The sequence below is a fragment of the Hydra viridissima genome, unplaced genomic scaffold (assembly GCF_058129835.1).
Source record: "Hydra viridissima isolate aposymbiotic clone 2 unplaced genomic scaffold, HvirCarnegie_v1 scaffold_10, whole genome shotgun sequence".
Classification (NCBI taxonomy): domain Eukaryota; kingdom Metazoa; phylum Cnidaria; class Hydrozoa; order Anthoathecata; family Hydridae; genus Hydra; species Hydra viridissima.
This window is the reverse complement of record NW_028324309.1, coordinates 4,705,107-4,731,059: the sequence shown is the minus strand read 5'-3', so window position 1 is coordinate 4,731,059 and position 25,953 is coordinate 4,705,107. Positions and strand designations below refer to the sequence as shown.

Below are 25,953 nucleotides of genomic sequence, written 5' to 3'. Positions count from 1 at the left end.
AAGAGATGGTGGCTTGGTAGACTATGTTTTTTGTAAGACAATTTTGATGTAAAGGACACTTAGTTTTATCAATGCAATTACAGGTTTTTTCTCTAATGTTGGGGTTTTTTTGCTGCTGGTTTTTTTGCAGAATGCTTTGGTTGTGGGAATTTGTCTTTTATGTTCGGCATGCAAAATGATGTCTTTTATGTTCGTCATGCAGCTGTAGCTCACTTTAATGTAATTTCTATTGAAAATCTTATGGAGTTTGTGGTTTACTGGGAAATGTTTGTCAACCAGGTTTAAAAACCGCTTTCCTATATTTGTGCAAACATTTTTGCTGTAAGGAGGATTGAACCAGATAATTCTTCGCTTACAACTTTTGTTGTTAACAGGTTATAAATTGGGGATGTATATAAGCTTTTGGTTGTAACCTGATTTTTTTAAGGCTTCCTTGTATATATAAGAAGAATTTCTGAAGATTTGTTCACTAGATGAATTGGCAGACAATCGTAGCTCGATGGAATGCAGGATCTGCTTTAAAATGTTAGGAGGATGGTTGGATTCAGCATGAATATGGCTTAAAATATTTTCAGGTTTACTATAAGGCCGGAAAGAGCAGTCATTGAGGTTTAAAGTGACGTCAAAATAATTGACAATTTTCAAATTACATTGGATGGAAATAAGTAAGCCATATATATATATATATATATATATATATATATATATATATATATATATATATATATATATATATATATATATATATATATTTATTATCAAATGTTCAAAATAATGTCCATCGTTATCTATACAAAGTTGCATTCTTTCAAGCCATTTGTCAAACGTTTTTTTATACTCTTCTTTGGGTATACTTTGAAGTAGATTCATTATGTGAGTTTTTTGACTTTCAACGTCAGTATCGTCATCAAGATTTTTGTTTCAAACAATTTTTTATATAATATTTGCTAGTAATGGTGCCCTTTTCAACATAACCCAAATGAACAACACCTGTTGTTTTGAAGAAGATGTAGAACATGTTTTTCGGCTGAAACCTGTTGCATCTTACTATAGTTCTTGGACTTTCACCTTCACCGACCCAACTAGCATTAGCTGACTTGTGTCCAACTTGTCTCAAATAAAACCACGACTCATTCCCTGTAACAATATCACATAGTCTCCATAGGCCGTTTCTGAAAAGGGCTAAATTTTCCTTACATGCCTCAACTCTATTCTTGTGATTTTGATCGGTTAACTTGTGGGGTATCCAATGTGATGTTAGTTTTCTTTTTTTAAGTGCGCTGTGAATGGTTTCATTGATTGTAAAGCAATTAATCGATGTCAGGGCTTCAATTATATCATGTGTTGCATGAGGATTTTCTTCAATAATGGCTCGCACACGTTCAATATTGTCAGCTGTATACGTGGTTTGAGGGTGCCCTGAGCAAGGATCATCTTCGAGACTCTCTCTACCATCTTTAAATAAAGTAGCCCACTTGGCAACTGTACTATATTTTGGAGCTTGGTAACCATGAACTAAAACCAACTCATCGGTTATGGCTTGTGCTGAAACACCAAGTAGAGCACAGGTTTTAATATATGCTCGATATTCAAATTTTTCCATTTTTAAATTTTTTCTTTTAAACATATATAATAAAATTTAAATAACTTTTTTAATAAACATTCAAAATATTTCAACAAGTACTTAAAATGTTCATAATTAAACACAGTTTAATTGACATATAAATATTTAATTATTTCCTGCCTCATTTTATCTTTTTAGATGAAGTTCTACAAACTTTCCTAACAACCTAAATATATATATATACTCTGGCTGACACCATTTACTGATATCATGGACCACACTATTACTGAAACTGTGTGCTTAGCAGTTTTGAGTACTGTAGTTGCTGTAACTAGGATATAACTATAGCTTCACCAAATTTCAGGCATACTATATTAAAAATGGCTTATGGATTTGCATTTAAAGTCCTCAGTTTTAGACTTATTCTTTTAAGTTGCTAAAATAATTTGAATCTCTGAAATTTTAAACTTTAAACTAGTTATCTCATTTCAAAATATCTTGTCTTGAATGTATAATGCAACCAATAAAGTGATTGTTGTTTTATAGTTGCTAATCTGGTGATTTGCATATCTTGTGATTATAAAGTATTAAAAATAAAAACTTTGATAAGAATCAAAAATATTATCAACAATACAAAAATACCAAAAGTTAGTTACACCTATTACTTAAAAAAAAAGTGAAAAGAAGTATGGTGGTGGTCTGTGTGAATTATTAATGAAGGGCAAAAGATTTAGACAGGTTATTCAGCAGTACTACTATCTCATTCATGTAAAGTTAACTGTAGATATATATATATATATATATATATATATATATATATATATATATATATATATATATATATTTTTCCTGCCTTGCTATGGTTGTTTTGGTTGTGTATGGTTTTATGGTCGTTCAAAATTTATTCATTATCTTTTATACTAATTAAGTAATTTTTAATGTTTTCTAGGGTTGATGTGTGTTTACATCTGTTTTGTTGATCTATTAGATTTCTTTTAATATTTGCTATAAACTTCTCTCAAGAAGCCTTTTTGTAAGTAGTTTGTTTGATTTTTTTTTTCAGATTGATTCTAATCATAATCTTTTATGGTTTAAAAATGCAAAAAAATCACAAGGATCTGTGACTTCCAAATCTATAATGGAAGCTCAAGCAGCAAATCGGTATGGAGTTTTTGTTGTAGGAAATGAATCCAAAATAAATGATTACTTTGTCCAAACCACTTTAGCAGATATAATCAAGTTAAAAGTTGGTCATAACAACCTAATTAAAGAGTATTCTTATGAAGAAGTAAAAGACTTACAAAATCGTCTGATGTTACTAGGTAGCAGTATCAATAACAAAACATCTTCCGAAAAACAGGAAGAAAAAGATTACTTTGTTGAGGTGAGAGTTTTCTTTTGATTATTTTGTTCTTCTTTCATTTTTTTTTTTAAAGTTGTGTTTATCTGGATTAAAATATAGACCAATCTATTTTGATATTTATTCTTCTAATAAATTGAACTACCTTAGTAACTAATATTCTTGTCTAATCTTTTTTAGAGATTTAAAATCTGATTTTCAATAGTTTAGAATGATTATAGTTTTATTAGATGAAATGCAAAGTTGTTTTGCTTTAAGCAAAACAGAAATTAAAGTTTAAAGTTGCCCTACAAGAATGATTGAAACATTATTCAACTTAACCAAAAAGAATTTTTTTAAGCTCAAGTCTGGTTTTTAAAGTATTCCATTTTCAATTCTTAATAAGATATTACCAAAGAACATCATATTTAAAAATACAAATTTTTAACTATGATGCTCTTTGGTAAAATCTTATTAAGAATTGGAGTTTTTGTTTTTTTTCTGAAATAGATGTTTTCCCCATTTTTTCTAAAAAAAAAAAAAAAAAAAAGAATTAACTTCTATTTAATTTTCATATTTTAAATGAAATGTTCTGAAAAGTACCAAAGAGTGAAATATTTTTCAAAAGTTTTACATTTTTCTTGTAAAGTAACATTTTTTTTGATATGGGACATTTTTAATATGCATTTTGTGATAAAGATTTGTTAGCCATCAATATTTTTTATTCAAATTTTAAATATTATTTTCTTGCAGCAAACACAGCATTTCTACATCTCTTTCATAGATAAAATTTTTCCCTATTAACTTTTCACATTCAATTTATACTTGTTCATAATCCGAAAAAAAAGTATTGAAGCACCATTATAAAATTAAACTTAGAAAACTTTTTAGTTAACAGTCATTAATTGTTCCATTAGTTAATACAAGAAAACTACATTTCTACCATTTTCCATAATTTTTTCAATGCAATTCAATTATCGACAAAAAAATTTATCAAACGGATTTTGAAGAAATGCATTTGATAAACCTTTTTTTTCTGAATCTTCTGAAATTTGAATCTTGTGAAAGTATATAATATTGCCATTTACAATTAGGCTTAAATTAAATTATTACTAATTGATTAAAGTGTAAAACTATTGAAAAATTGTTTTTATTTCAAATTTGTAAAGTTTCCAAAGAAATACATTAACTTTACTGGCTACTATTAACTTTTTTAAAAAGAATTAAAAACAATACAGAAATTTGAAAATCAAAGCTTTAAGCTGAATAAATAAAGTAATGATTGTTAATGATGCATATTATTTTTAATGTTAAAATGTAAAAATTCATTATTTTTCATTACATTTCATTGCATACTGTGCAACTCAGGGTACATAGGACATTTTTTAGTTTCATTATTTTGGTAATTCATAATTCAGGTGGCTTATCTGCATAATTTTTGTTAGTTCTCTGTATGACATGCTTTTCTATTAGGTATATAGTCTCTCTGAAATTCTCATAATAAAAATGTTGCAGCATATATTACATTAGTGAATTTTAAATGATTGTAATAAATAAAAGTTATTCTTTTAAAAGAAAATTTTTATAATTTTATGTTTAATTAGCTAAACAATCATTTTGGACTTATTGTCTCATAAACAATGAGTCAAATATAAATTATGCAACCTTTTTTTAGGTTGTTGAAGTAATAACTAGGTTAGCTCATGCATACCTGATGCTTTGGGAAGCTGGTGATATTAGGTTCAAAGACTGGAAGAGAAACTTTAGTTGCAAATTTGAATCAAAAAAAGATGAAAGAATAAGTGATTTGAAATTAGAATGTGAAAATTTTGAGAATAAACTAGCTGAATGGAAAGATGAATTAATCAATATTCGCAACAGAAGTCCATTAGTAAACCATTTTACTGTTAAACAATCTCTTTTTCTACTAGAAAAACTTTTTTTGTTAAAAAATGACAACAATAATTGGAAAAGTCTTCCTACACAATTTTACACATTACTGAGATCTTTCAGCAATAAAATAAGCTTAACGGAAATCAATGAGGCAATTACATACTCTCATTCATTTGGTAAAAATAATGAAAAAAAGCAGGAATGGAAAACAGCAGAAAGTTCATCTAACTTTGATAAATACACATCGGCGGAAATAGAAAAGTTTGTTGATGATTTGCAAGAAAAATATGATATTATGGAGAGCTTGGCATGGGCTGCAATTGTTAAATGTTTTCCATTTAAACAAGCAAATGCTGTTGCCTGGTGCAATGAACAAGATTTACAAAATGATGAAGTATATGAATGGGAAAGTGAAGCACGTAAAAAACATAAACAGGTTCAGTAGTAGGTTGATATACTATATACATTATAATTTTATTTTTCATTTTTAGGTTCTATATTAAAGAGTCATATTGATGGTTAATTAGCAATCCCTAGTGATTCACAAAAATAAGATAAGAATGCAGAAATTTATAAAATTTGGTTATATAGGGTAAGAGTAATTGATAGTTAACCATCGATATTAAATATATTAGAATTTTACATAAGATGAGAATTTCTGTTTATCACAATAAGAAGAAATTCTTTAGTAGTTTTAATCTCAATTTAAAAAATATTTTAAACAAATTTTTTGAATTATTCAAAATAATTATTTTTGTCTTTTGTTTATAAAAATTATTCAAAATATATACTAAATTAAATATATTAAGTGCTAAACTAATACTTTACTCTTGCTTTGCATAAAGTTCAGAAGATTTTCAAACACCCCAACACAAAAGTACAGTGGAGGGAACAGCATTTTCATCACTCACTGACTTGGGAAAATTTTTGGAAGAGTATACAGGTTTTTAATTCAATTGAAACTAAGTGCTTTTTTTACCAGCAAAACTAATAAAGTTGTTTATTAAGTAAAATACTTTGCTTGTGAAAGACTTTTATAAGCATAAATTGTGTTTTTTTTTTCTTTTAGTATTGGTAGGTTTCAAGCACTCCCACCGAATTAAGCCAAAGTATACAAATGAGGACAAGCCTAGTTTGTTCATTGTGTCACAGGGTAATTTAATTCTTTAGTAAAAAAAACATTTAATCAGGTTACTAAAAGTAATTTTGAACTTAAATACATGTTTTAAGAAAAGAAAAAAAATATTTTTTTTTATTGAGTTTAAAATGCAGCATAAATTATCTTAATCCCCAGGCTATTTGTCCTACCTTCAATTACTTATTTTTTCTCTTTTTAAAAGGTTTTTTGAAAATAGAATTATGAATTAGAAAGATAAATTCAGATAAAATGCTGTCAGTAAATAACTACATGCACCATCAAGTGAAAAAAGCATTAAAACACTTAAGTTACTTTCATGTTTATTTTTAATGATTTTATTGGTTGTAAGACTTGATCAAGCTATTAACTCACTAAACAAACACATATATACATGACAAATATGTTACAAATACTCACAGGCTTATACCCTTAGGCTAAAATCATAAAACTAAATTCTTAAAATATATGATACTTTGAAAAATCTCTTAAAAATCATTTGAAAATGGTTTAAAAATCAAAAAAATTTTTTTTTACAACGAAAGTCAACAATAAATAACTTGTTTATTTAGTTTTTTGTTGTTTTTTTAAATGACTTTTCAATAAATAAATTTTTTTAAACAAATTTGCAAAATTAAATAATTTAATAAAAAGAATTCCATCATAAGTTAAAATAGACAAAATATATCATTAATAAAAAAAAGATCAATTTTATTTATTTTAACTTATGATGGAATTCTTTCATTAAATGTTTAAAATTTTAAGAAATTACTTTAGGATAGGTAACATTTAAAAAATTTTTTTTTTTAAAGATTAAAAAAGATCAAAATCACAGGAGTTTTTTTATCGCAGAAAGACATTTTAGACATTTTAAAACAAAATATTGATTACCTTATTAAATATTGATCAGCTAAAAAATGTTACAAACAATATCTTGCCATTATGAACATGATAAAAAACGATCAAAGGCTTAGAAACTGATTCCCATTATTAAACGACAAGCAATATGTGCAATCTAACTTTTCCTCTTTGCAATTAAATTCTCTCTTTTTACTTGAGTGTAACAGTGATTATTGTATTTCTTAAGTGTAACCTGTAAGCAGTGGTTTTGGTGTACACTCTTTACCCAGAACTCAAAGTGGACATGATTTGTCAAATTAAATTGTGTAAAATATTAAAAAATGAGATTGATCATGCTTTTTTAAAAGCTTACATATTATATGCAAGCACAGTTTTTTTTTTTTTCTTTAAGTATGACAAGTTAAACAGTCAAATTTCTTTGTTTTTTAATTTGGCATGTGAAAAAATTTCAAATTTGGTTTGATTTTTTTTTTCTTATAGAAATAAAGCTTTAAAAAATGATTTAAATATTTGTTTTAAATTAGTTTTATAATAGTGTTTGTTTGATTTAACATAATAGTTTTATGACCCACAATATTTGGGTCAAACAATAGTTTGTGAACCCTCTGGAGCAAGATTAGCAAGGTTATATACTTTTTAACTTTTGTAAAATTTTAGTTTGTGATTCTTTTATTTTTGATGTGTTAATAAGTCACTAATCAGGGCTCCTAAAATATGTTAATTAAATACTAAGACAACATCAGTTGAAGTAAATAACTTTTAAAAAATATTTACCTGAAAAATATTTTTTAAAATTTACCTGAAAGATATAAAAAACGTAAAGTGTAAGATGTAAATGTTAAGATTGTAAACATAAGCAAAACAATGGAAGATTTTAATTTTCTGAATTACTTTTTTTATTAGATGATGTAATATATGTAGTTCTTGAAATGTATCTTCATTGCAATGGATCTTTACCAAGTTCAGAAGAGGTTTTGCTTTGTGATGATTCTGTGTCTTCTGAAGAGGTAAAAAAAAATCTATTACCTGAATCCAAAAGACTTTTGTTTGACTTTGAGCCAAAAAGATTATTAAAACTTTGTTTATCTTATTATTCTTATTTTTAGTCAAATCTCTATTCTGTTTGATTTTTGAATATTTTTTTTTCTTTTTTTAATTAGATTGAGTTATTGATTCTGCGTGCATCGCAAAATGCAGATGGTTTATATTGCTTAGTTTTATATGACCGTTCAATGCAGTATGAAACATATGCAAAAACCTTCTCTTTTTTACAAAGAATGATGAAGTCAAGTATACATTTCTACATTTAAAGATACTTTTATATAAAAACTTATTGCATTTCTAAAAATTAAAAGATGGCTTGTTCAAGCCACTTAAATGAAAAGATATCATAAAAAATATTTGCTATTATATAAGTAATAAATAAAAAGTATCAGCTCAGCATTCAGTTTTTAAATATTTTCTAACAGGAATTGTTAATCACTTAAATTTTTGACAAGTTTTTTTATTGAAACTTTTTACAGGAAACATGAGTACTCTTGTTATTGTCTGCAGTATTGAACATCAAAATAACTCATATCTAGTAACCGCTCTTAATCATTGCAAGTTGAAAATGCCACACAGTATAAATAAAGATGTAATTCATGAAAAAATTGCTATAAATCTGCAGCAAAAGTTAGAAGATAAAAATGCTGGCATTAAATTCAATGAGTTAATGTAAGATTGGTTTTTAAAAAATTTTTAAAAATTTGGCACTAAGGGTATGATAATTCAATTTAGAGAGCAATGCATTGTATTTTCTAAACAGATACAAAGTGCTGGTGGTGAAGTCAAATGAAAGTGGGATGGGTAAATCTCTTTTTGTTAAAACATGTGGTGCACACCTTTCTACTCACCTGAATAATTGTTATAGTAAAAGTATTCTTCAAAGTAAAAACAAAAATCATGTAATAACAATACCAGTCCATGGAACAACTGTAAATGTAAATAGTATTGTAGAGGCATTAATGGAGTTTGATGAAATGCCAGATGCAAGATTTCCAAGACTTTATCACTTTGATATAAACCCAATGGTGACAGAAATTTTTTTTCTTTAATTTTGTCTTAAAACACATTTTAAAGAATTGTGGCATTTTTTCTTTGAGGTAGAGCAGTATTTTTTTTCTTTTATATTAACTTACTGAAATTTTAGCTGAGAGATGGATTGGATTTATTCCTTTTTAACATAATAATCCTGGGAACTTTAAAGACTAATAATGGAAAGGTTTGGAGGCTGGATCATAATGATACATGTATAATTGAAATAACAAATAAAGAAATTGGGGTGGAGTCAGTTAAGGTAGTTTAAAGTGTTTTTTAAGTCCTACATGCATGGTCAGATTTTTGCAAAAGAATTTTGTTTTATATTCTGTTAAAAACTTACCCCATATCTGTTTTTACAAAAAGAAAAGCTGTTTCTTATTATCTAGGATTACAGGAAACAGTCTTTGAAAAGTTTTGGAGTAATGATTGATATGCTTCCTTTTGTTTTGTGTTTTTCTCCTTATGATTTAAAATCTGGTAATAATCAAGGTATAAAATTTTCTTCCATTGCCAATAAATGACATTTTATGAAAAAGATTTTTACTACTAATTTTTATATTGAATAAATAATATTTATGTTACTATTGATATATTTTTATATTTCTTTTAGATTTCCCTAACAATGGTTGGAGTAATTATGAAGAGTATAAAAAACCAACCATACAGCGTGTTTCTTATTACTTGAATTTGTATGATAAATTATTACCCAATAACCAGAAATCAACTGATTCATTCAATAATTTTGTTTACAAAGACTCATGCAAAACAATGAAGTTCAACAATTGTTTAGATATTTTACTAAAGCAAGTGTACAATCACTATACACCTTGTTTTTGTTATTTTTGCTGTTCGAAGTTTTAACTATTTTTGTTTTAATAAACTATATTGTGCATTGATGTAGGGTTGTAATTGGAATAATCTTTGCATTTAAAATTAAGTAATAACTAGCTATTAGTCAGAATTAAGTAAATGTTAATAATAATTAAGTATTTAAAATGCTTCTGTTAGACTTAAACTTTTTATTTAAAATGCTTAGATACTGCGGTGTGGATAGACCATCTTGGAGTGAATTAAGAAACTTTACACATTTTTTCAATTCGCAACTTATGGATTATGAAAGATGTTCTTTTACCAGTGTTCTTTGTGTTAATGACTTGAGAGGGTTCAAAATGTTTGTTGTTAAGTTCCTCCTTGAAATGGCTCAGGTAGAAAAGTTACTGAGTTATTTAATATTCTATTTCCAATAAATATTACAACATTAGTTTTACTTTTTCTGAAGGATTTTTCAACTTGTTCTTTATCAACTGAAACATATAAAGGAGGCAATCAGTACATGATCCAACTGAAGAGACAATGGGAGCACAGGTTTATTTATGATTTCTCCTCTTAGTAATTGATCTGATGATGATCAAAGAATGTTACAGTATTTTTCAAATATTTCCAAGATTTTTACTTTTTTTTTAATTTTCATTGTTGGTTTTATACTTTCTGATTCAAAGAGGTGTTTTTTTTTAAATATATTTCATAAGTTAATTACATTAAAAGGCAAGACATTAAGTCTAAATTAAAGTTACTTATGGCGATGTGTACGCTATTATTTAACAGCTGTTGTTGTGGAAATGTTTGTAAACTTAGAATGTTGGTGTTTTAAATGTGGCAAGCATTTAACACAAGAAAAACTCAAGTTTTTGTTGTGTTGAATCTTGCTACATTAAAAACACCAACATTCTTAATTTTTTAATGAAACTTTTTTCAGCTTGCACCCCTATATATTTTTCAATCAAGATCATGAAACTATGACATTTTTTGGATTTAATGTTGATCAGTTTGGCAATTTAATTGATACTGAGAAAAAAATTATAATTAAGAAAGGTTTCATGCCAAAAGATCTTTATGATGATATCAGCCGTCAGATGCATGGGTATGGAAGCTTAAATATGAACTACAATGAATTGGATAGGTATTTAACAAATTGGTCTTGTTTTTCTTTTCTTTTCTTTCTTTTTTTTAAGAAATGGATAAAAAAAGTAAAACCAAATTGGATCTTTCTTCAGTCTTATTGTAGTTTTAATTTGAATTATTGTAGTTTTAATTTGAATTATTGCAGTTTTAGTTTGAATTAGGAAGCAAAAACTTGAAATACTTTGTCAAATCATGGGGATAAATGTCTTTGATCCAGATCCTTCATATGAGCTATCAGTAGACAACATGAAGAAAATTTTAGCCATTCACATGAGATTAAGGTATAGTTTTTTATGAAGCAATTTTTATGTTCACATACTGGTTCTTTAACTTCTAATTCTTTTTATTATTTGGTTTTCTTTGATGAAATGAAAAAAAATCTTCTTTGTGGAATGGCAATTATTGCCATTTTATTTGATTGTATTAAATCTTTAAAAAAGAAACTTTTGATAAAAAATGGTTTTATTTCAAAAGGCACTCTAAATCACTAGATCTGTTATACTTTTGTCTCCCAAAGAGTTACCTCTTGTAACCCGTGTATTTTAATTTTGGATCCTTCTATTGTAACAGGTTAAATTATGAAAGGTGCAACTTTCACAAAAGTGCTTATTTCTAACACTTTAAAATTTACTGAAATGCAGAAAATATTGATTTTTTTAGCTTTAACATAAAATTGTTGTTTAAAGAAATAAAACTGACATTATTTTAAATATATATTAATAATGATATTATAACCAGTTCAGTATAAAACTAAAAACTAAAAAAGTTAAAGCTTGTTAAAAACTAATAAAATCTAAACCAAACGAATTTGTTTAATATTTGTGCTTATTTCAGATGTAATATCCCTGTTATAATGATGGGTGAAACTGGCTGTGGTAAAACAAAGTTAATAAAATTCATGTGTGCTCTTCAAGCTGGAAGATCAAAAGCAAAAAATATGTTACTTGTTAAGGTATATAAATACTTTTGATTATTTTTTTATTTTATTTTGTTACTGCTTTAATGTATGTAATTCAATGTTTATGTCATTTGTTTTTCCATGCAAAAATTTTTTATAGGTGCATGGAGGTGTGACTCATAAAGACATTCTAGCAAGAACTGAACAAGCTAAAATCTGTGCATTGGCAAATTATACAAAATACCATGTAAGATCAGTATTATTTTTTGATGAAGCAAATACCTCTGAGGCTATTGGACTAATCAAAGAAATTATGGTGGATAAAAGAGCTGATGGTAAACCATTAGGGTTGGAAGAATGTGGTCTTGAAATAATTGCAGCCTGCAACCCTTACAAAAAGTAAGAAAAGGTTTAATGGTATTTTTTTTTTTTTTTTTTTGTACTAAAACTATTTTTTAAACTGGTGTTAAGTTTTTAACTTAAATTAACTTAAACTTTAGTATCTAATTTAAATTTTTAACTTAAAATGTTAAAAATATGGTAGTTAAATACTTAAAGTTGTTTCAAAAAAATTTTTTTTTTCAACTTTGTGAAAACCATTATTTTTGTTATTGTCATTATTATACCCATTATCTTTATAAATCAATTAACTCAATTATTATCAATTAGTATCAACCAGTTCAATCCGTTTTATTAGTATCAATTATTACATCAATTATTATTGATTAGTATCAACTGGTTTTTACTTAAAAGAAATTTTTTTAACTGTTAAAACTTGTTACTTCTCTTTTTATTTGTAGCTTTTATAGAGATGAAGATTAAAAAAATAAAACTCAATAACTTTATTTTACATTTATTTTTAATCTAATCTGGCTTAAAACAATAATATAAAATGACCTATATAATAGTTGCTTTAAAATTAAAAAACATTTGGATTACCTGTTTAGAGGTATCGTTGTATATGTTTCTTAAGGTGGGCTGAAAGTATACTAAAAAAATAAACATGCAAATCTATAACTGGCAAGGGGTAAAATAGTTGCTCCATGGTGGTATTAATGAAAATAAAAAAGTAGAGTCCATAAATCTTTTGGTGGCCCAGCAATTTTGAAATATAATCAGTTTTTAGCAATTTTGCAAGTTTCTGCCAAATTTATTCTTATCTATTATGATTGAGGTGTCCCTCTTGTGTATAAGACCCATGTCTTGCAATCTTGCACTGACAATCACTGCTGCACAACATCCTCAAACTTTATATGTTGTACATTTTAGCTACATTTAGTAGTTCTAGTCATATTTGTTTCTTGTGCTGCTTGTTATCAGTATTCAATACTTTACTGACATTGGTACACTGAAATTTGGATCGATTCATTCTTTAGTCTTTTTCATCAGATGTTACCAAAATATTTACTCTATCACCTGCTCTTCAATTTTACACTATTACCTGCTCTTCAATTTTGATTCATTTTTATGTTTTTTGATGAAATCATCAATTCTTTGGCATTTTTGTTGTAAAACAAAAGAAGCTTCTCTCTGCAGATGGCATCTTATGCTGAAGTCTGCATTTGCAACTTGATACTTTTGCAGGTTGTAATATCAAATAGTTGCAGATCTGCTTCATTAGTAAATCAAACAAGTGTCACTCTTATGACATCACAAACAAGTGTTACTCTTATGAACATTTTTAAACAAACCTGTTATGGAAAAATATTATGAGCTGTATTTGTTATTAGAGCTGTATAATGAAATTATTTCAGTAGAATACCCAAGAGTCACATAATAAAGTTCAGAGAGCTGCAGGTTCTCAATCCCTGAACTGTATACCATTTTTACTTCAATTGAGCCATTTGGCAGTCACAAAGTTGGGGTGGCCTGGGGCGCCACATGATGGCTTCCAAAATTCAAATTATTTTGTCTAATAATTAACAAGGTCATGGAGCAATTATTGCACACCCTGCCATTTCCTAGTTTTCAAGAGGGTTTTTCTTAGCCCACCTTAAAATACCTATTTGCTATTATTATGTATGCTACTACTTTTATTCTCTTTAAAGACATTCATCAGAAATGATAAAAAAGTTGGAGTCTGCTGGATTGGGATACCATGTTAAATCTGATTATGAAAAAATAGGTATGTTTCAAACCAATTATAATTGAAAAGTTTCATTAAGACTAAATGGTTTCAATTTAGCTTAAAGTATAAGCAGCAGTTTTCAAAATTTTCAAGATTGTAGTTAATCTGTAGCTAAATTGGTTTTAAAATATTCTAATATTGAAATAAGTTTTGAAAGTTAGAAAATTTTAGAAAATTAGACAAAATATTTTCAGACAAATTAGCAAAACTACAATACCATAGAATTTATCAAAAAACTATAATAATGTCTTTGGTTAGATTAGACTTATTGTTGTAGCTAATTAATTACCCAATAAAACTGCACACATTATATGCATGAACACAAAAACTGCATAAAGATACATACAAGGGTTGGATAAAATAATAGGAACAGCTTAAAATCTTCAATAAATAAATTTTAATAAAGTGTTGGTCTGCCATTAATAGCAATTACAGCTTAAATCTCCTCAGTATACTTTCATACTAGTGTTGAATTGTTTCCAAGGGAATTTTTATACATTCTTCCAATAAAACAGCTCTTAGTTCATATAGTGACATTGGAGAAGGAAATTTCTTTCTTTTTTTTTTTTCTAAAATGTATCATAAATTTTTAACTATACTAGGTAAGGAGACTGGAAGCCAGATAAGTTCTTGAACTTCCTCAGGAATTGGAGCATTATCATCTTGAAAAGTTGCATTTCCCTCTAGAAACAGTATGAAGACCATAGGATGAACATGGTCTGATAAAATATTTAAATAATCTTGGTTTTTTATCCTACCAACAAGAGAAACTATTGGACTTGCTGATTTCCATGCTATATCCATCCAACTCATCATAGATTCTCCTCCATGGCTAACAGTTGGAAAAAGACAATTTTAGTTATATGTCTCTTTTGATTGTACCCACACATATACATGCCCAGTGGTAGAAAATAAGCTAAAGGACAATTCTTCCATTGCTCCAACTACCAATTTTGAAGCTTTTTGCCTCACTCCAGACACTTTAAAATGTTTGTCTTTAAAACCAAAGGTTTTTTTTTATTGCAGCTCTTCTGCGAAAACCAGCTTTATGTAACTCATGGTATACAGTTTTGGTAAACACTAGGTTTTCAAAATGGTCATTGATTTCTGCTGCATTTTTAGGAGCTATAGTCCAATGATTCCACAATACGTATTTGTGTCAGATGGTCCCTTTCTGAAAACTTTGCCTTTCTGAGTTTTGCATAGAAGATGTTTTCCCCTTCTGTTTAAGTCCAGACATGCTGTCTCGACAGTTATGTCTGAACTTGAAACTTCAAACAATTCTACCGTTTCTGTAACACTAGCACCTGCCATACAAACGCCAACAATTCATCCCCTTTTGAAATCTGACAAGTCCATCATCATGTTAATTTTTTTTTTGCTTCTGATGGTACCTGAAAATAAGTATAGATTTTCGAACAACATGATAAAGTACATGAAAGATAAATTAATAAGCCTCAAAACATTCTTAATTATAAAGATTTTATAGACATTTGAAAATTTTGCTTTTTTTAAGATGGTGTTCTTTTTATTTTGTTCAACCCCTGTATATATATATATATATAAATAAGTATATATATATATATATAAATATATATATATATATGTATGTATGTATGTATGTATGTATGTATGTATGTATGTATGTATGTATGTATGTATGTATGTATGTATGTATGTATGTATGTATGTATGTATGTATGTATGTATGTATGTATGTATGTATGTATAAAAACACACAAACATACGTATGCTTAAACACACACAAAATGTTTGCAATAATATATTGTAGATATTACTTAGTGAGCCTAGCTTTAATTAGCTATACTATAAACAACAAGTTTCATGAAGCAAGTTAAAAAGTTTATGGTTGAACTAAGTTTTTAGACTTATTTTAAATTATATTTGTTAATAAAATTTTTTCTATTCAATTTATTTTCAATGGTTATGAATGAATTTTGTCTAAAAATTTTTGTGTGATTCATAGGTGATATTCCATTAAGACAATTAGTTTATCGTGTGCATCCTTTGCCTAAAAGCATGATTCCTTTTGTTTGGGATTTTGGTCAATTAAATGCAGAAACTGAAAAATTGTATGCAAGATTAATTGTGCTGCGTTATGTAAGAGTTTTTCATGGTTATTTATAAAGAGAAATGAAAAAGCCACAAGAAAAAAAAAGAATGTAATAGGTTCAGAAGTTGCATGTTTTATGCAAACCTTTGTGCATTTTTTGTTGTTAATATTTTTTTCATCTAAAAGCATAAAATAATTTTTTTTTATTGTTTTTAACTGTAATTGTCTGCATTGTAAAAATACAATCAACAGTCTTGAAAATTTTATTTCATATACCTTAGAAACTTGTGAGAGAAGAAAAATGAAAGGAATTTATTTTTGTGATTGGAATTAAGTAAATAGTAAATACTAGGTCATAATGCAAGAGAACAATTGTGCTGTTAAATTTTATATTAAATAAGTTCTAGTTTGAGATTTAAAAGCTGTTGTTTGTAATAAACAAAATTTTATGCACTTATTTGTGTTATAAGCAATCAGATTTAGACTTGATATATTTGAGAATTTCTGTAAAAAGTTTATTTATCCTAGTTTCTAAGGCCAACAATTACTAATTATTTTTTAGGTAAAAGAGAAAAAGATTCCAAATAAAGATTCATTTTTTGATTTAATAGTGATGGTACTAAATGCATCACAAGCTTATATGAGACAACAAAAGGTTCTCTTTTAAGTTTTTTCATGTATTTGTCTTGCTTGTTCTTTATTTTTTTGTTTTTATTTTTTTTTGTTTTTTTTTTACCTAAAAATTATTGATATATTTATGAAATAGAATTTTATTGAAAGTTGCTCACCATTGGTATTAATTAAACTCAAGACCAAACAATGTGCAATTGAAAAAGTTCTATTAAAAGTTATATAATTTCAGATTGATAAAGGTTTAGTTATTATCCACCCTAGTCAAACCAACCTGTCTAATAAAAATGAAAATAAGTTTAACCATTTTTCTATATTTTGATTTTAAACTAATTACAACACCTTAGCTTTTAAACTAAATTGTAAGTTCATTGTTATGCCATTTATATGCCATAAACCATTTATACAATATTGTATTAATATTTCAATAAGAGCTTCTCCTGAAAGCTCTTAATAAAAAACGATTTTTGCATGGCTTGTTTACAAATTTAATATTCTTCTTGGATTGTATTAAATATAGTACTACTTGTTTAGAGACACTTCAATAAGAAACATGCATACCATGTTGGTTGATCCAAATTGTATTGAAATATGACAATTAAAAAAAAACAATAATAAAGTAATAAATTGTATTTATAGCATCAGAAAACATAAAACTTTGTCAATTATGTTAAATCTTCAAAATTGCTTCCTTGGGCTTCCAAACTAAAAAAAGTTGAAGTTTGGAAGCCCAAGGAAGCAATTTTGGTAAAGGTCAGCTAGATCTAGACGCATCAATAGCACTACTGTTTCCCACTTGTTGAACAAATTGTCAATAGCTCTTCTTGCTGGGGCAGGCAAATTAAAGCCTCTCTTTCATTGGCATTGGATTAAAACTGAATATTTTAACAAATATTTGTGTTTTATTGTCTAGATCTTTTGTTGCATGTTGTAACGCAGTTCACTCATTTTACAAAAATGTTCACTCTTTTTTTGATATTGTATAACAGTTTTTGGCACACTCTGTATTCTAATGGTTGGGAATTAGTTTATTAGATTTTGCTAATGAACTCAATTTAAGTTATAACAGTAATCTATGCTTAACATAAGTATGAACAAGAGTGTTTTAGCATTAGTATGAACAGGAGAGTTTTTGCATGAAGTATGAACAAGGTATGCAGTATGAGTTTTTGTATGAACAAGGTATACAGTATGAGTTTTTGTATGAACAAGGTATGCAGTATGAGTTTTAACATAAGTATGAACAGGAGAGCTTAGCACTGTTAATTACTTAAACAAATATTTACAAGCTTTTCTGAAGAGTGATGGAATTATTTGGTCTGCTACTTTAAGACAATTGATTTTGGTATTAGACTTTTTATTTTTTAAGTTTTACACTTGAATGCTGACTTTAATGATTATGCTAATTTATCTGAAATTAAGTAGTCCTGTGATTGGTGTTTCTTGCCATTTTTAATCTAGAAATGATTTTTTAGATTTGATTTTATTGCTTTTTTTTTTAAAAAAAAGAAAATAAAATCAAATCTAGATAATCATTTCAAAAAAAATTATATTATAAGACATTTAAGAAAATTTCTGTTTCAGGACGAGTGTAGCTTTGTTAGCCTCAGAGACTTGGAAAGGTCATTATTAGCAATTGAATGGTTTTATGATAAGATGGATGTTTTACAAGAGAAAATTCTGGTAAAGCTTATATATATATACTTAATTACTTTAGATTTTTTTAATGTTAAGATTATTATACAGTTTTAATTTAAAATATCCAAAACTACTCTTAACTAAATTTTATTCCCAACTGAGTTTAGCACTCTACATAATCATCTTTAATAACTTATCAATTTGTAACATTTTATTAAGAATCAGCAACATTTTTATGTAATATGTAACATTTTATTAAGAATCAGCAACATTTTATGTAATATGTAACATTTTATTAAGAATCAGCAACATTTTTATGTAATATGTAACATTTTATTAAGAACCAGCAACATTTTATGTAATATGTAACATTTTATTAAGAATCAGCAACATTTTTATGTAATTTGTAACATTTTATTAAGAATCAGCAACATTTTATGTAATATGTAACATTTTATTAAGAATCAGCAACATTTTATGTAATATGTAACATTTTATTAAGAATCAGCAACATATAACAAAAATATAACAAAAATAGGTTTTTTTATTTTTTAGTTTGTACTTGATACTAAATAAGAGATAAAAAAAATTGAGCATGATGTTTAGAATAAAAGCTAAAAGCAAAAATAGAATTGGAAATAAAAAATAAAAGATAAATTGTTTCAAAGTAGGATTTTTTAAAATATTTTTATTTACTTATTGTTTAGACTGAGAATCAAAAAATGCAGTTGACATTAATCTATACATTAAGTGTCTGCTACATAGCAAAACTGGAAGATAGGGATTCATATAGAAAGTACATATCTCAATATTTCACTGGATCATTTTCGTTAAAAAGAGGATGGATGCAAATGAAAGAAGAAGTTATCAGGCAGGAATTAGATTTTTGAATTAAATTCATAACATATTTCACTTTTTGTTTTAAAACTTTTGAAAGCAGCAAAAAATATTACTAAAATGATATGGTCAATAATAAAAGTAGTACCATTTAATTAAAGGATTATGGCCCACTTGATGTTGCTAAGCAATTTAATCATTCAGTCTATCAGACAAACTTATCAATAGTTCTAATTTATTTTATATGTTGATAATACTTTGAAACCATTTGTAAATCAAAATACCTGGTCCTATTGATATACAGCAATACTTATAAATATATCTAAATATATATTGTCTAAATATATATATTTTTTTATTTTCAAATTTATTATTGTAGCTTTGAAGATGTTTTTTAAAACAAGGGAGACCAATAAAAAGTTTAATGGGCTTTGACACTACAGCAGAAGTTTTTAAAGGGGTTTTAAAAGAGATTACACAAGAGATTACACTAAAAACCACTCTGAGCTGTTTTTTGGTATTTATCTATTTCTCAGTAAGTTTGCAATCTTGAAAAAAAGCAAAAATGAAACAGCAGTATTTTGATTTGGTGTTTCACAGCTGCAGACTCAACACAGCCAAGATGTGCTTATCGTAATTCAAGTTATACTAACTCATTTAAAATGTAATCGTTATCGATAAGATCTTGCTGAATCTTGTTTGGGTTTTACTATCAAAAAATCAGTCTTTTTGATCATCAAGTCAAAAGTTAGAAATAAAAATCTCTAATTTAAAAAGTTGAACAAGATTACTAAGCTTAAGAGGTAACTTATTTCCCTGAATTTTACAAAAAAGTGATAACCATTTGTTTTGTTTTTTGAAAAATCAAATACAGTTTATATTTGCTTGATAATATCTAAGATTAACTGCTGAATGATACAAAATGTAATCAAGCAAAAAATCCTTTTCAATGTGTACAATATCCAAGCACAAAAATAATCTAAATAATCAAGTTTAGCTTAGCAACTTTTTAATTTCTGTGTTTTAATTATAATGTTTTAGCACTATCTTAATTAAAAAAAATTTCTCTGGACCTAAGATACTTTAACTAAAAGGACCAAAGATAACTTAAATTTTTTACTTGTCACCTCACTCACTAATTTTATTCATAACAACAGTTTTTACGTATTAACTTTAAAATGAATTTGCAAACAAACAAAATAATTTACTTAAACAAGTAGTAATTTTTTTAAGAAGATAAAATTTTTAAAGTGTTGCTATTAAAAAATAGTTAAATATTATTATATAAAATGCTAATTTTAAAAAATATTTTAATTTACTTGCATTTTTCTAAACCCATCTTTTGCAAAGGAAAGCTTTGGGTATTAAAACTTTAGGTTTTTTTGAGCATTCTCAATTAATTTATGAACATGCTTATGAATTATAAAAATGTTTCAAAAGAATTTTAAACATGCTTAGAATTAAAGAATCTTGAGCTTGATAAGGGTTGTTATATTTAATAGCACCTGTTTTTAAAGGTAATTTTGATTAAAAATAGTTATTTAAAATTATCTAGTTTCATTGTCTTAACATTTATTATACATCTAGTATTTGGCATGTACAATAGTATATTGTAATAAATAAATTATAGTACTTTGAATATTTATAATGCTTTACATATTTATAATTTACATATCTAGCCTCCAAAAGAATTTTCTAAAAGGTGTAGAGCTTGAGGATAATATAGCACTAAATGAGGCTTTGTGTGAAAATGTCTTCATGATGGTAGTTTGTATTGAGCTATGCATTCCTTTATTTATTATTGGGAAACCAGGAAGTTCAAAGTCTTTAGCAAAATCAATTGTGCAAGACAACATGCAAGGAACTTTGTCAAAATCAGAGCTATTTAGAAATTTCAAACAGGTTTATTATAATTTTTTTTTTTTTTTTACCTATTTGCTATAATTTTGAAATTTTTTTTTTTTTTAATAATTTATTGCACTTATTTATAGATTTTTTTGTTTCAGATTTTTATGTCATCTTATCAGTGCAGTCCTCTTTCTACTGCAGAAGGAATAATAAACACTTTTAAGCAATCAAGTCGATTTCAAGAAGGCAAAGATTTAAAAACTTTTACCTCAGTGGTGGTTTTAGATGAGATTGGTCTTGCAGAAGATTCTCAGCAAATGCCTTTAAAAGCACTTCATCCCTTACTTGAAGATGGTACCGATGGTTCTGAACATCTTACATTTGATGGTTCATTGCATAAAGACAAAAAAGTGGGATTTATTGGGATTTCTAATTGGTCTCTTGATCCAGCGAAAATGAATAGAGGGATAATGTTGTATCGAGGACAACTAGAACTATCCCAACTAGTTGAAACTGCTCGGTAGTTTTTTTTTTTCAGTCAAAAGTTTTAAATAACCAACAATAAGGTTTGCTTTCAACTTTTACTTGAGCATAATGGTATGATAAATAAAGATGAAAAATGATATTTTTTTTTTAAGCAGTATTTTATTTTTGTCTAATTTAGCCTAAAAAGAAAAAGAAGTCATTAACATTTTGTAAAAAAAAAAATTTGAAAAAAGTCTTCTTTAAAAAATAAAAAAGGCTTTCATTTATGGTGCAGAAAAATGCAGCTTTTTCAGTTTTTTGACTCTTTTGTAATCAGAAGAAACAACTTTTTACTTAAAATTTCCCATCAAATCTTAGATGTTTTTTTTTTTTTTTTTTTTCAGTTTAGGAGTGTAAACCTTTTTTTTTAGGGAAATTTGCTCCAGCGATGAACTTGTACAAGACAAAATTAAGTCCTTATTTGAACCATTGGCAAAAGGATATCTTGAAGTTTATGATAAACAAAAAAAAATGAATGCGTTAACTAAATTCAAAAAAGAAGAGTTTTTTGGCTTGAGAGATTTTTATAGGTAATGTATAATTACAGGTACAAAATGCACCTAAAAGATAAATGTATTAAATTTAGGAAAATGTTTTACAAGAATTCTAAGGAAATATTAGTCAGGCTAAAATAAGCCAAAAATAAAAGTTTTTTCATAAAAGTGTACTTTGTTGAATAATTTTCTGGAACATAAAGATTAAAGTAAATTATTACTGAGATTGAATGAATAGTTAAGTATAAAAGTTAAATAAAAGAATTTTCTTGATAAACAACTAATTAATAATTTAAGGTATCTCTAATAAAATTTTCTGTTTACATTTTAAAGTTAACTAGTTCTTTTTTTACTTCACCAAACTCACTTTAAACATGTTCTAATGGTTTTTAAACAAAAGAATTTACAGTGTTTCATTTAAATCTGTTTTTTTTTAGTTTAATCAAGTTATTGTTTTGCTATACTCGCAAGCTGCAATCTGTTCCAACAGTCATAGATATTGAAAATGCAGTTCGAAGGAACTTTAGTGGCCTTCAGGATTTTGATGCATGGAAGGTTTTTAAATCTAATCTCCCTAAAGCAATTGCTTCAGTAGAGGTTAGAGGTCTACTTTATATACTTCATATATTCAGTAGTTGTTAGAGATTTTATACTTTATTCAGATGTTACACTTCATTCAGTAATTGTTAGAGATTTTATATATTTTATATATTCAGTAAAGGTTAGGGATCTATTTAGTTAGGAATTTATTTGGATTGTTAAAAGATAATTTTTTTTAAACTAAAGTTCAGAATTATTTGTATTTTGCATGTTAAAATAATTTTAAAAGTTTATCCTCAAAAAATTCTGTTTATAAAAATTTTCTTTTATATTGGCTCAGAGTCCTGCATCAAATATATCAGTGTTGAAAATGATTGCTGACAGTCTTGAAAATCACTGCCCATGTTCTATAAACTCCCAAAGTAAGAAAGATTGTAAGAGCTCTCGCTATCTACTCCTAATGACTGAGAATTATTCTGCTTTGCCAATGGTTGAACATCTTCTTTGCACTAAAGATAATGACATACCAGAAAGTTGCATCTTTTTTGGAAGTAGTTTTCCAAAGGACCAGCAGTTTACTCAGGTTTATTTTTATGAAATATTTTTTTAATTCAAAATTTTTGGCTACTGAATTTTTTGTTGGAAAAATGTAAAATTAACTTCAGGTTGTTTGAAAAATGTAAGATTGACTTCAGCTTGACTTCACCCTTAAATTCTTAACAAATTTCTCCTTTTTTTCTTCAAACTAGGCTGCTCTGAACAGTGATTTAAAAAAATATTTTAGAAATTATTTGGTAAATTTTTCTCAATTTCTCTGTTTTTGTGTTATTCTAAATTTAGCAATAGCTAATAAAGTCACTTTTCCTAAAAATAAAGCCACTTTCCTAAAAATCCAGCTCTAAAATATGTAACTGAGTTTAATACATTAAAAAAAAATTAAACTTTAATATATTTAATATTAATTAAATAGTTTGCATTTCTTTAGTTCAATTGTAAACAAGAATATTTTTTAGCTAATTTAAACACAATTACTTTAAAATACAATTATTTATTAGTTGCTAGAGTTTATTTTTCAGCCAGATTAATGAAGTAATGTTTTAAAAATTTCATGAACTGTTGGTATTAATTTGGAGAAATAAACAGCACTTGAACACAACTGTAAAAGTTACAAAACTTTCTATGATAGCTGCATATGATGAAATTTAAAGGAAGAGCAATAAATGAAATATTCTAAAGCTTTTTAATTGATTTTAAGATATCTTTATGAACACTTCTGAAAACATTCTCTCTATCTTTTTACCCTAATACTTTTTTTACTGTAATGTTTTTTAGGCTTTTTAGATTTTGGGCATGTAAATCAAAATCTGAAAAGCAATAAAAAACAAAGAAAGAAATATGGCTATACAAAAAGTGGACCAATTCTTTGTTTTAGTATTTAACATGGTTAAAGATAATGATAAATTTAAAAAATCTACTAAAAGTAATTTTTTTAATTTGACTTGTTCCCTATTTCTAAGAGTTGATAGACTTTTTTTTAAAGGTTTGCCGTGACATTAACAGAATAAAAATGTGCATGGAGACTGGCACTACAATTGTGTTGTTAAACATGGAAAATTTGTATGAAAGTCTTTATGATACATTAAATCAGGTACTGTTTTAAAATTTTGCTGTGTAAATAAAGCTTGGCCTATATATAAATGTGGTCAAAATACATTTTGGCTAAATGCAATCTTGATCATAGAAATAGCATACCCCATAATGTTTTCATTTAATTGCATTTTATAGTGTTTCTATGTATTTATATTTAATATATGATGTTTAAACTTGCGTTATGTTTGGATGTGTAAATACAACCATATGACAATAAAAACTTTTATTATCAAATTTGTTGAGTGGGTGTGCTCAATTAAATAGCACATGTTAGTGGAGAATCCCATTTTTTGGAGTTTTTCAATAAAATTCTTAAGTGAGTACTGGAACAAGGCATTGTAAACATTATTTGAGATGTGCATTTAACTTTCTTGTAGTAACTGAGCATGGGCCAAAACAAACATTTTTCTGTAGAAAAAAGAGAAAAAGATTTTAAATATATTATGAAATGGGCTTAAAATTCCTTAAATTTTGTGTCAGCTAGGGTGTTCTAGAAAATTGGTTTAAAACTGTCATAAGCATATTGAAAAATACAACTAGTGATAAAATTCAAAATCCATCATCAAGAAAAACTTCAAAAAATGTGGATTACCAAATTCTTTGTCTAGAGAAGATTGTTTTTTAACTTCTAATGAAGTAAAAGCTAAAATTAGAACACTATCATGTAGTTGTGCTACCCCCAACCATTCATTGTTTACAAAAGTTGTTATTGACCTGCTAGGCAATAACAACTTTATTGCCTAGCAGGTCAATAAAGCTAGGTAATTTAAAATAAGTAATGAAATTTATATACCATTTGTGTAATGGGCTTATATAAGTAATGACTAGTAAGCTAAAAGGCTAGATAATCAAGTTGATTAGGTTATAATTAATTTAGCTTTAATAATTAATTCAATAAAGAAATATTTTTTAATTTCAATAAAAATCTGTTGCTGATTTTGTTGATTCTCTAGAAGTTATACTTTCAAAGGATAAAATTGAAAGTTTATTTTCTCCTGTACTATGCGCGTTAAATACTATTTTTAGTATTATGTGTCTCTTGGTGGAAAGAATTATGTAGATTTGGGATTAGGAACTCATCGTGTTAAATGCAGAGTGCATGAGAAGTTTCGGTGAGCAAAGTATTTTTTAAATGTTTCCTTAAACTTTCAAACTTTTGTTCACATTTTGAGAATAACTTTGATAATAAATAGAGTTTTACACTTTGTAATAGGTATTCTTTAGTGCAATTAGTAATAAAATTTTCTTAGCTTATTTTAGAAGACTTTTTTCAACTCTAAAAATTGGCATTTTAAATTCTTTTTTTGTGTCTGAAACATTCATCTCATAATGAATAAGTTTGCTGCAATTGTATTTTTGGTTATAGTAGGAACGTTATATACTGTTTTCATGATTTTTCTTGGGACATTATTAGTGGGTAAAAAAATTCATATAGCATATACACACATCTAAAGAAATTAAAGAAAGAGCTTTAATAAAATGTTGAATTTAATGTTATTTGTTTTGTGGTTATGAAAAGAAACCATTTTTTATCTACATTTTATTTTAATTTTACCAAAAATAGTTTTTCAAAACTTTAATGTATTGTTATATTTTGGTTTACTTTGTTTTTAGGATTATAGTAATAGCTGAAAAAACTGTTGTCTACAAAACTTTCCCTGTGCCTCTTATAAATAGACTAGAAAAGCATTTTTTAACAATATCTAACACAATGCAGGTGCATGAAGAAGAAATTGTAAAGAATCTACAAAAATGGGCAGTTGAGTTTGCTTGTGTTAAGTCATCTAAGTATGAAGAAATTTTTTAGCTATGAGTTTTTAATTTTCATTTGTGAACTAAAAATTGTATGCTAAAA

At 26.6% G+C, this 25,953-nt stretch overlaps 1 protein-coding gene across 5 annotated transcripts in view; it reads left to right on the top strand.

Moving 5' to 3' along the window:
* LOC145192792 (E3 ubiquitin-protein ligase rnf213-alpha-like) overlaps nt 1-25,953 on the top strand; it is a 75,756-nt gene that overhangs the window by 32,748 nt on the left and 17,055 nt on the right. For 3 of the 5 annotated variants that reach the window (XM_090065716.1, XM_090065718.1, XM_090065717.1), the window contains 30 exons: nt 2,628-2,948; nt 4,579-5,240; nt 5,642-5,739; nt 5,866-5,949; nt 7,696-7,799; nt 7,953-8,082; nt 8,316-8,508; nt 8,600-8,864; nt 8,984-9,130; nt 9,261-9,363; nt 9,485-9,677; nt 9,911-10,079; nt 10,154-10,239; nt 10,631-10,834; nt 10,998-11,117; nt 11,671-11,788; nt 11,895-12,133; nt 13,783-13,859; nt 15,850-15,983; nt 16,499-16,591; nt 18,151-18,249; nt 18,912-19,075; nt 20,721-20,943; nt 21,048-21,409; nt 21,786-21,944; nt 22,346-22,505; nt 22,789-23,031; nt 23,989-24,096; nt 25,125-25,210; nt 25,713-25,886. In XM_090065716.1, coding sequence (XP_089921842.1) covers nt 2,628-2,948; nt 4,579-5,240; nt 5,642-5,739; nt 5,866-5,949; nt 7,696-7,799; nt 7,953-8,082; nt 8,316-8,508; nt 8,600-8,864; nt 8,984-9,130; nt 9,261-9,363; nt 9,485-9,677; nt 9,911-10,079; nt 10,154-10,239; nt 10,631-10,834; nt 10,998-11,117; nt 11,671-11,788; nt 11,895-12,133; nt 13,783-13,859; nt 15,850-15,983; nt 16,499-16,591; nt 18,151-18,249; nt 18,912-19,075; nt 20,721-20,943; nt 21,048-21,409; nt 21,786-21,944; nt 22,346-22,505; nt 22,789-23,031; nt 23,989-24,096; nt 25,125-25,210; nt 25,713-25,886 — 5,318 coding nt within the window. Of the gene's footprint in view, nt 1-2,627; nt 2,949-4,578; nt 5,241-5,641; nt 5,740-5,865; nt 5,950-7,695; nt 7,800-7,952; nt 8,083-8,315; nt 8,509-8,599; nt 8,865-8,983; nt 9,131-9,260; nt 9,364-9,484; nt 9,678-9,910; nt 10,080-10,153; nt 10,240-10,630; nt 10,835-10,987; nt 11,118-11,670; nt 11,789-11,894; nt 12,134-13,782; nt 13,860-15,849; nt 15,984-16,498; nt 16,592-18,150; nt 18,250-18,911; nt 19,076-19,420; nt 19,845-20,720; nt 20,944-21,047; nt 21,410-21,785; nt 21,945-22,345; nt 22,506-22,788; nt 23,032-23,988; nt 24,097-25,124; nt 25,211-25,712; nt 25,887-25,953 lie in introns of those variants that run through there. The other 2 variants (XM_090065720.1, XM_090065719.1) reach the window with 2 other exon arrangements.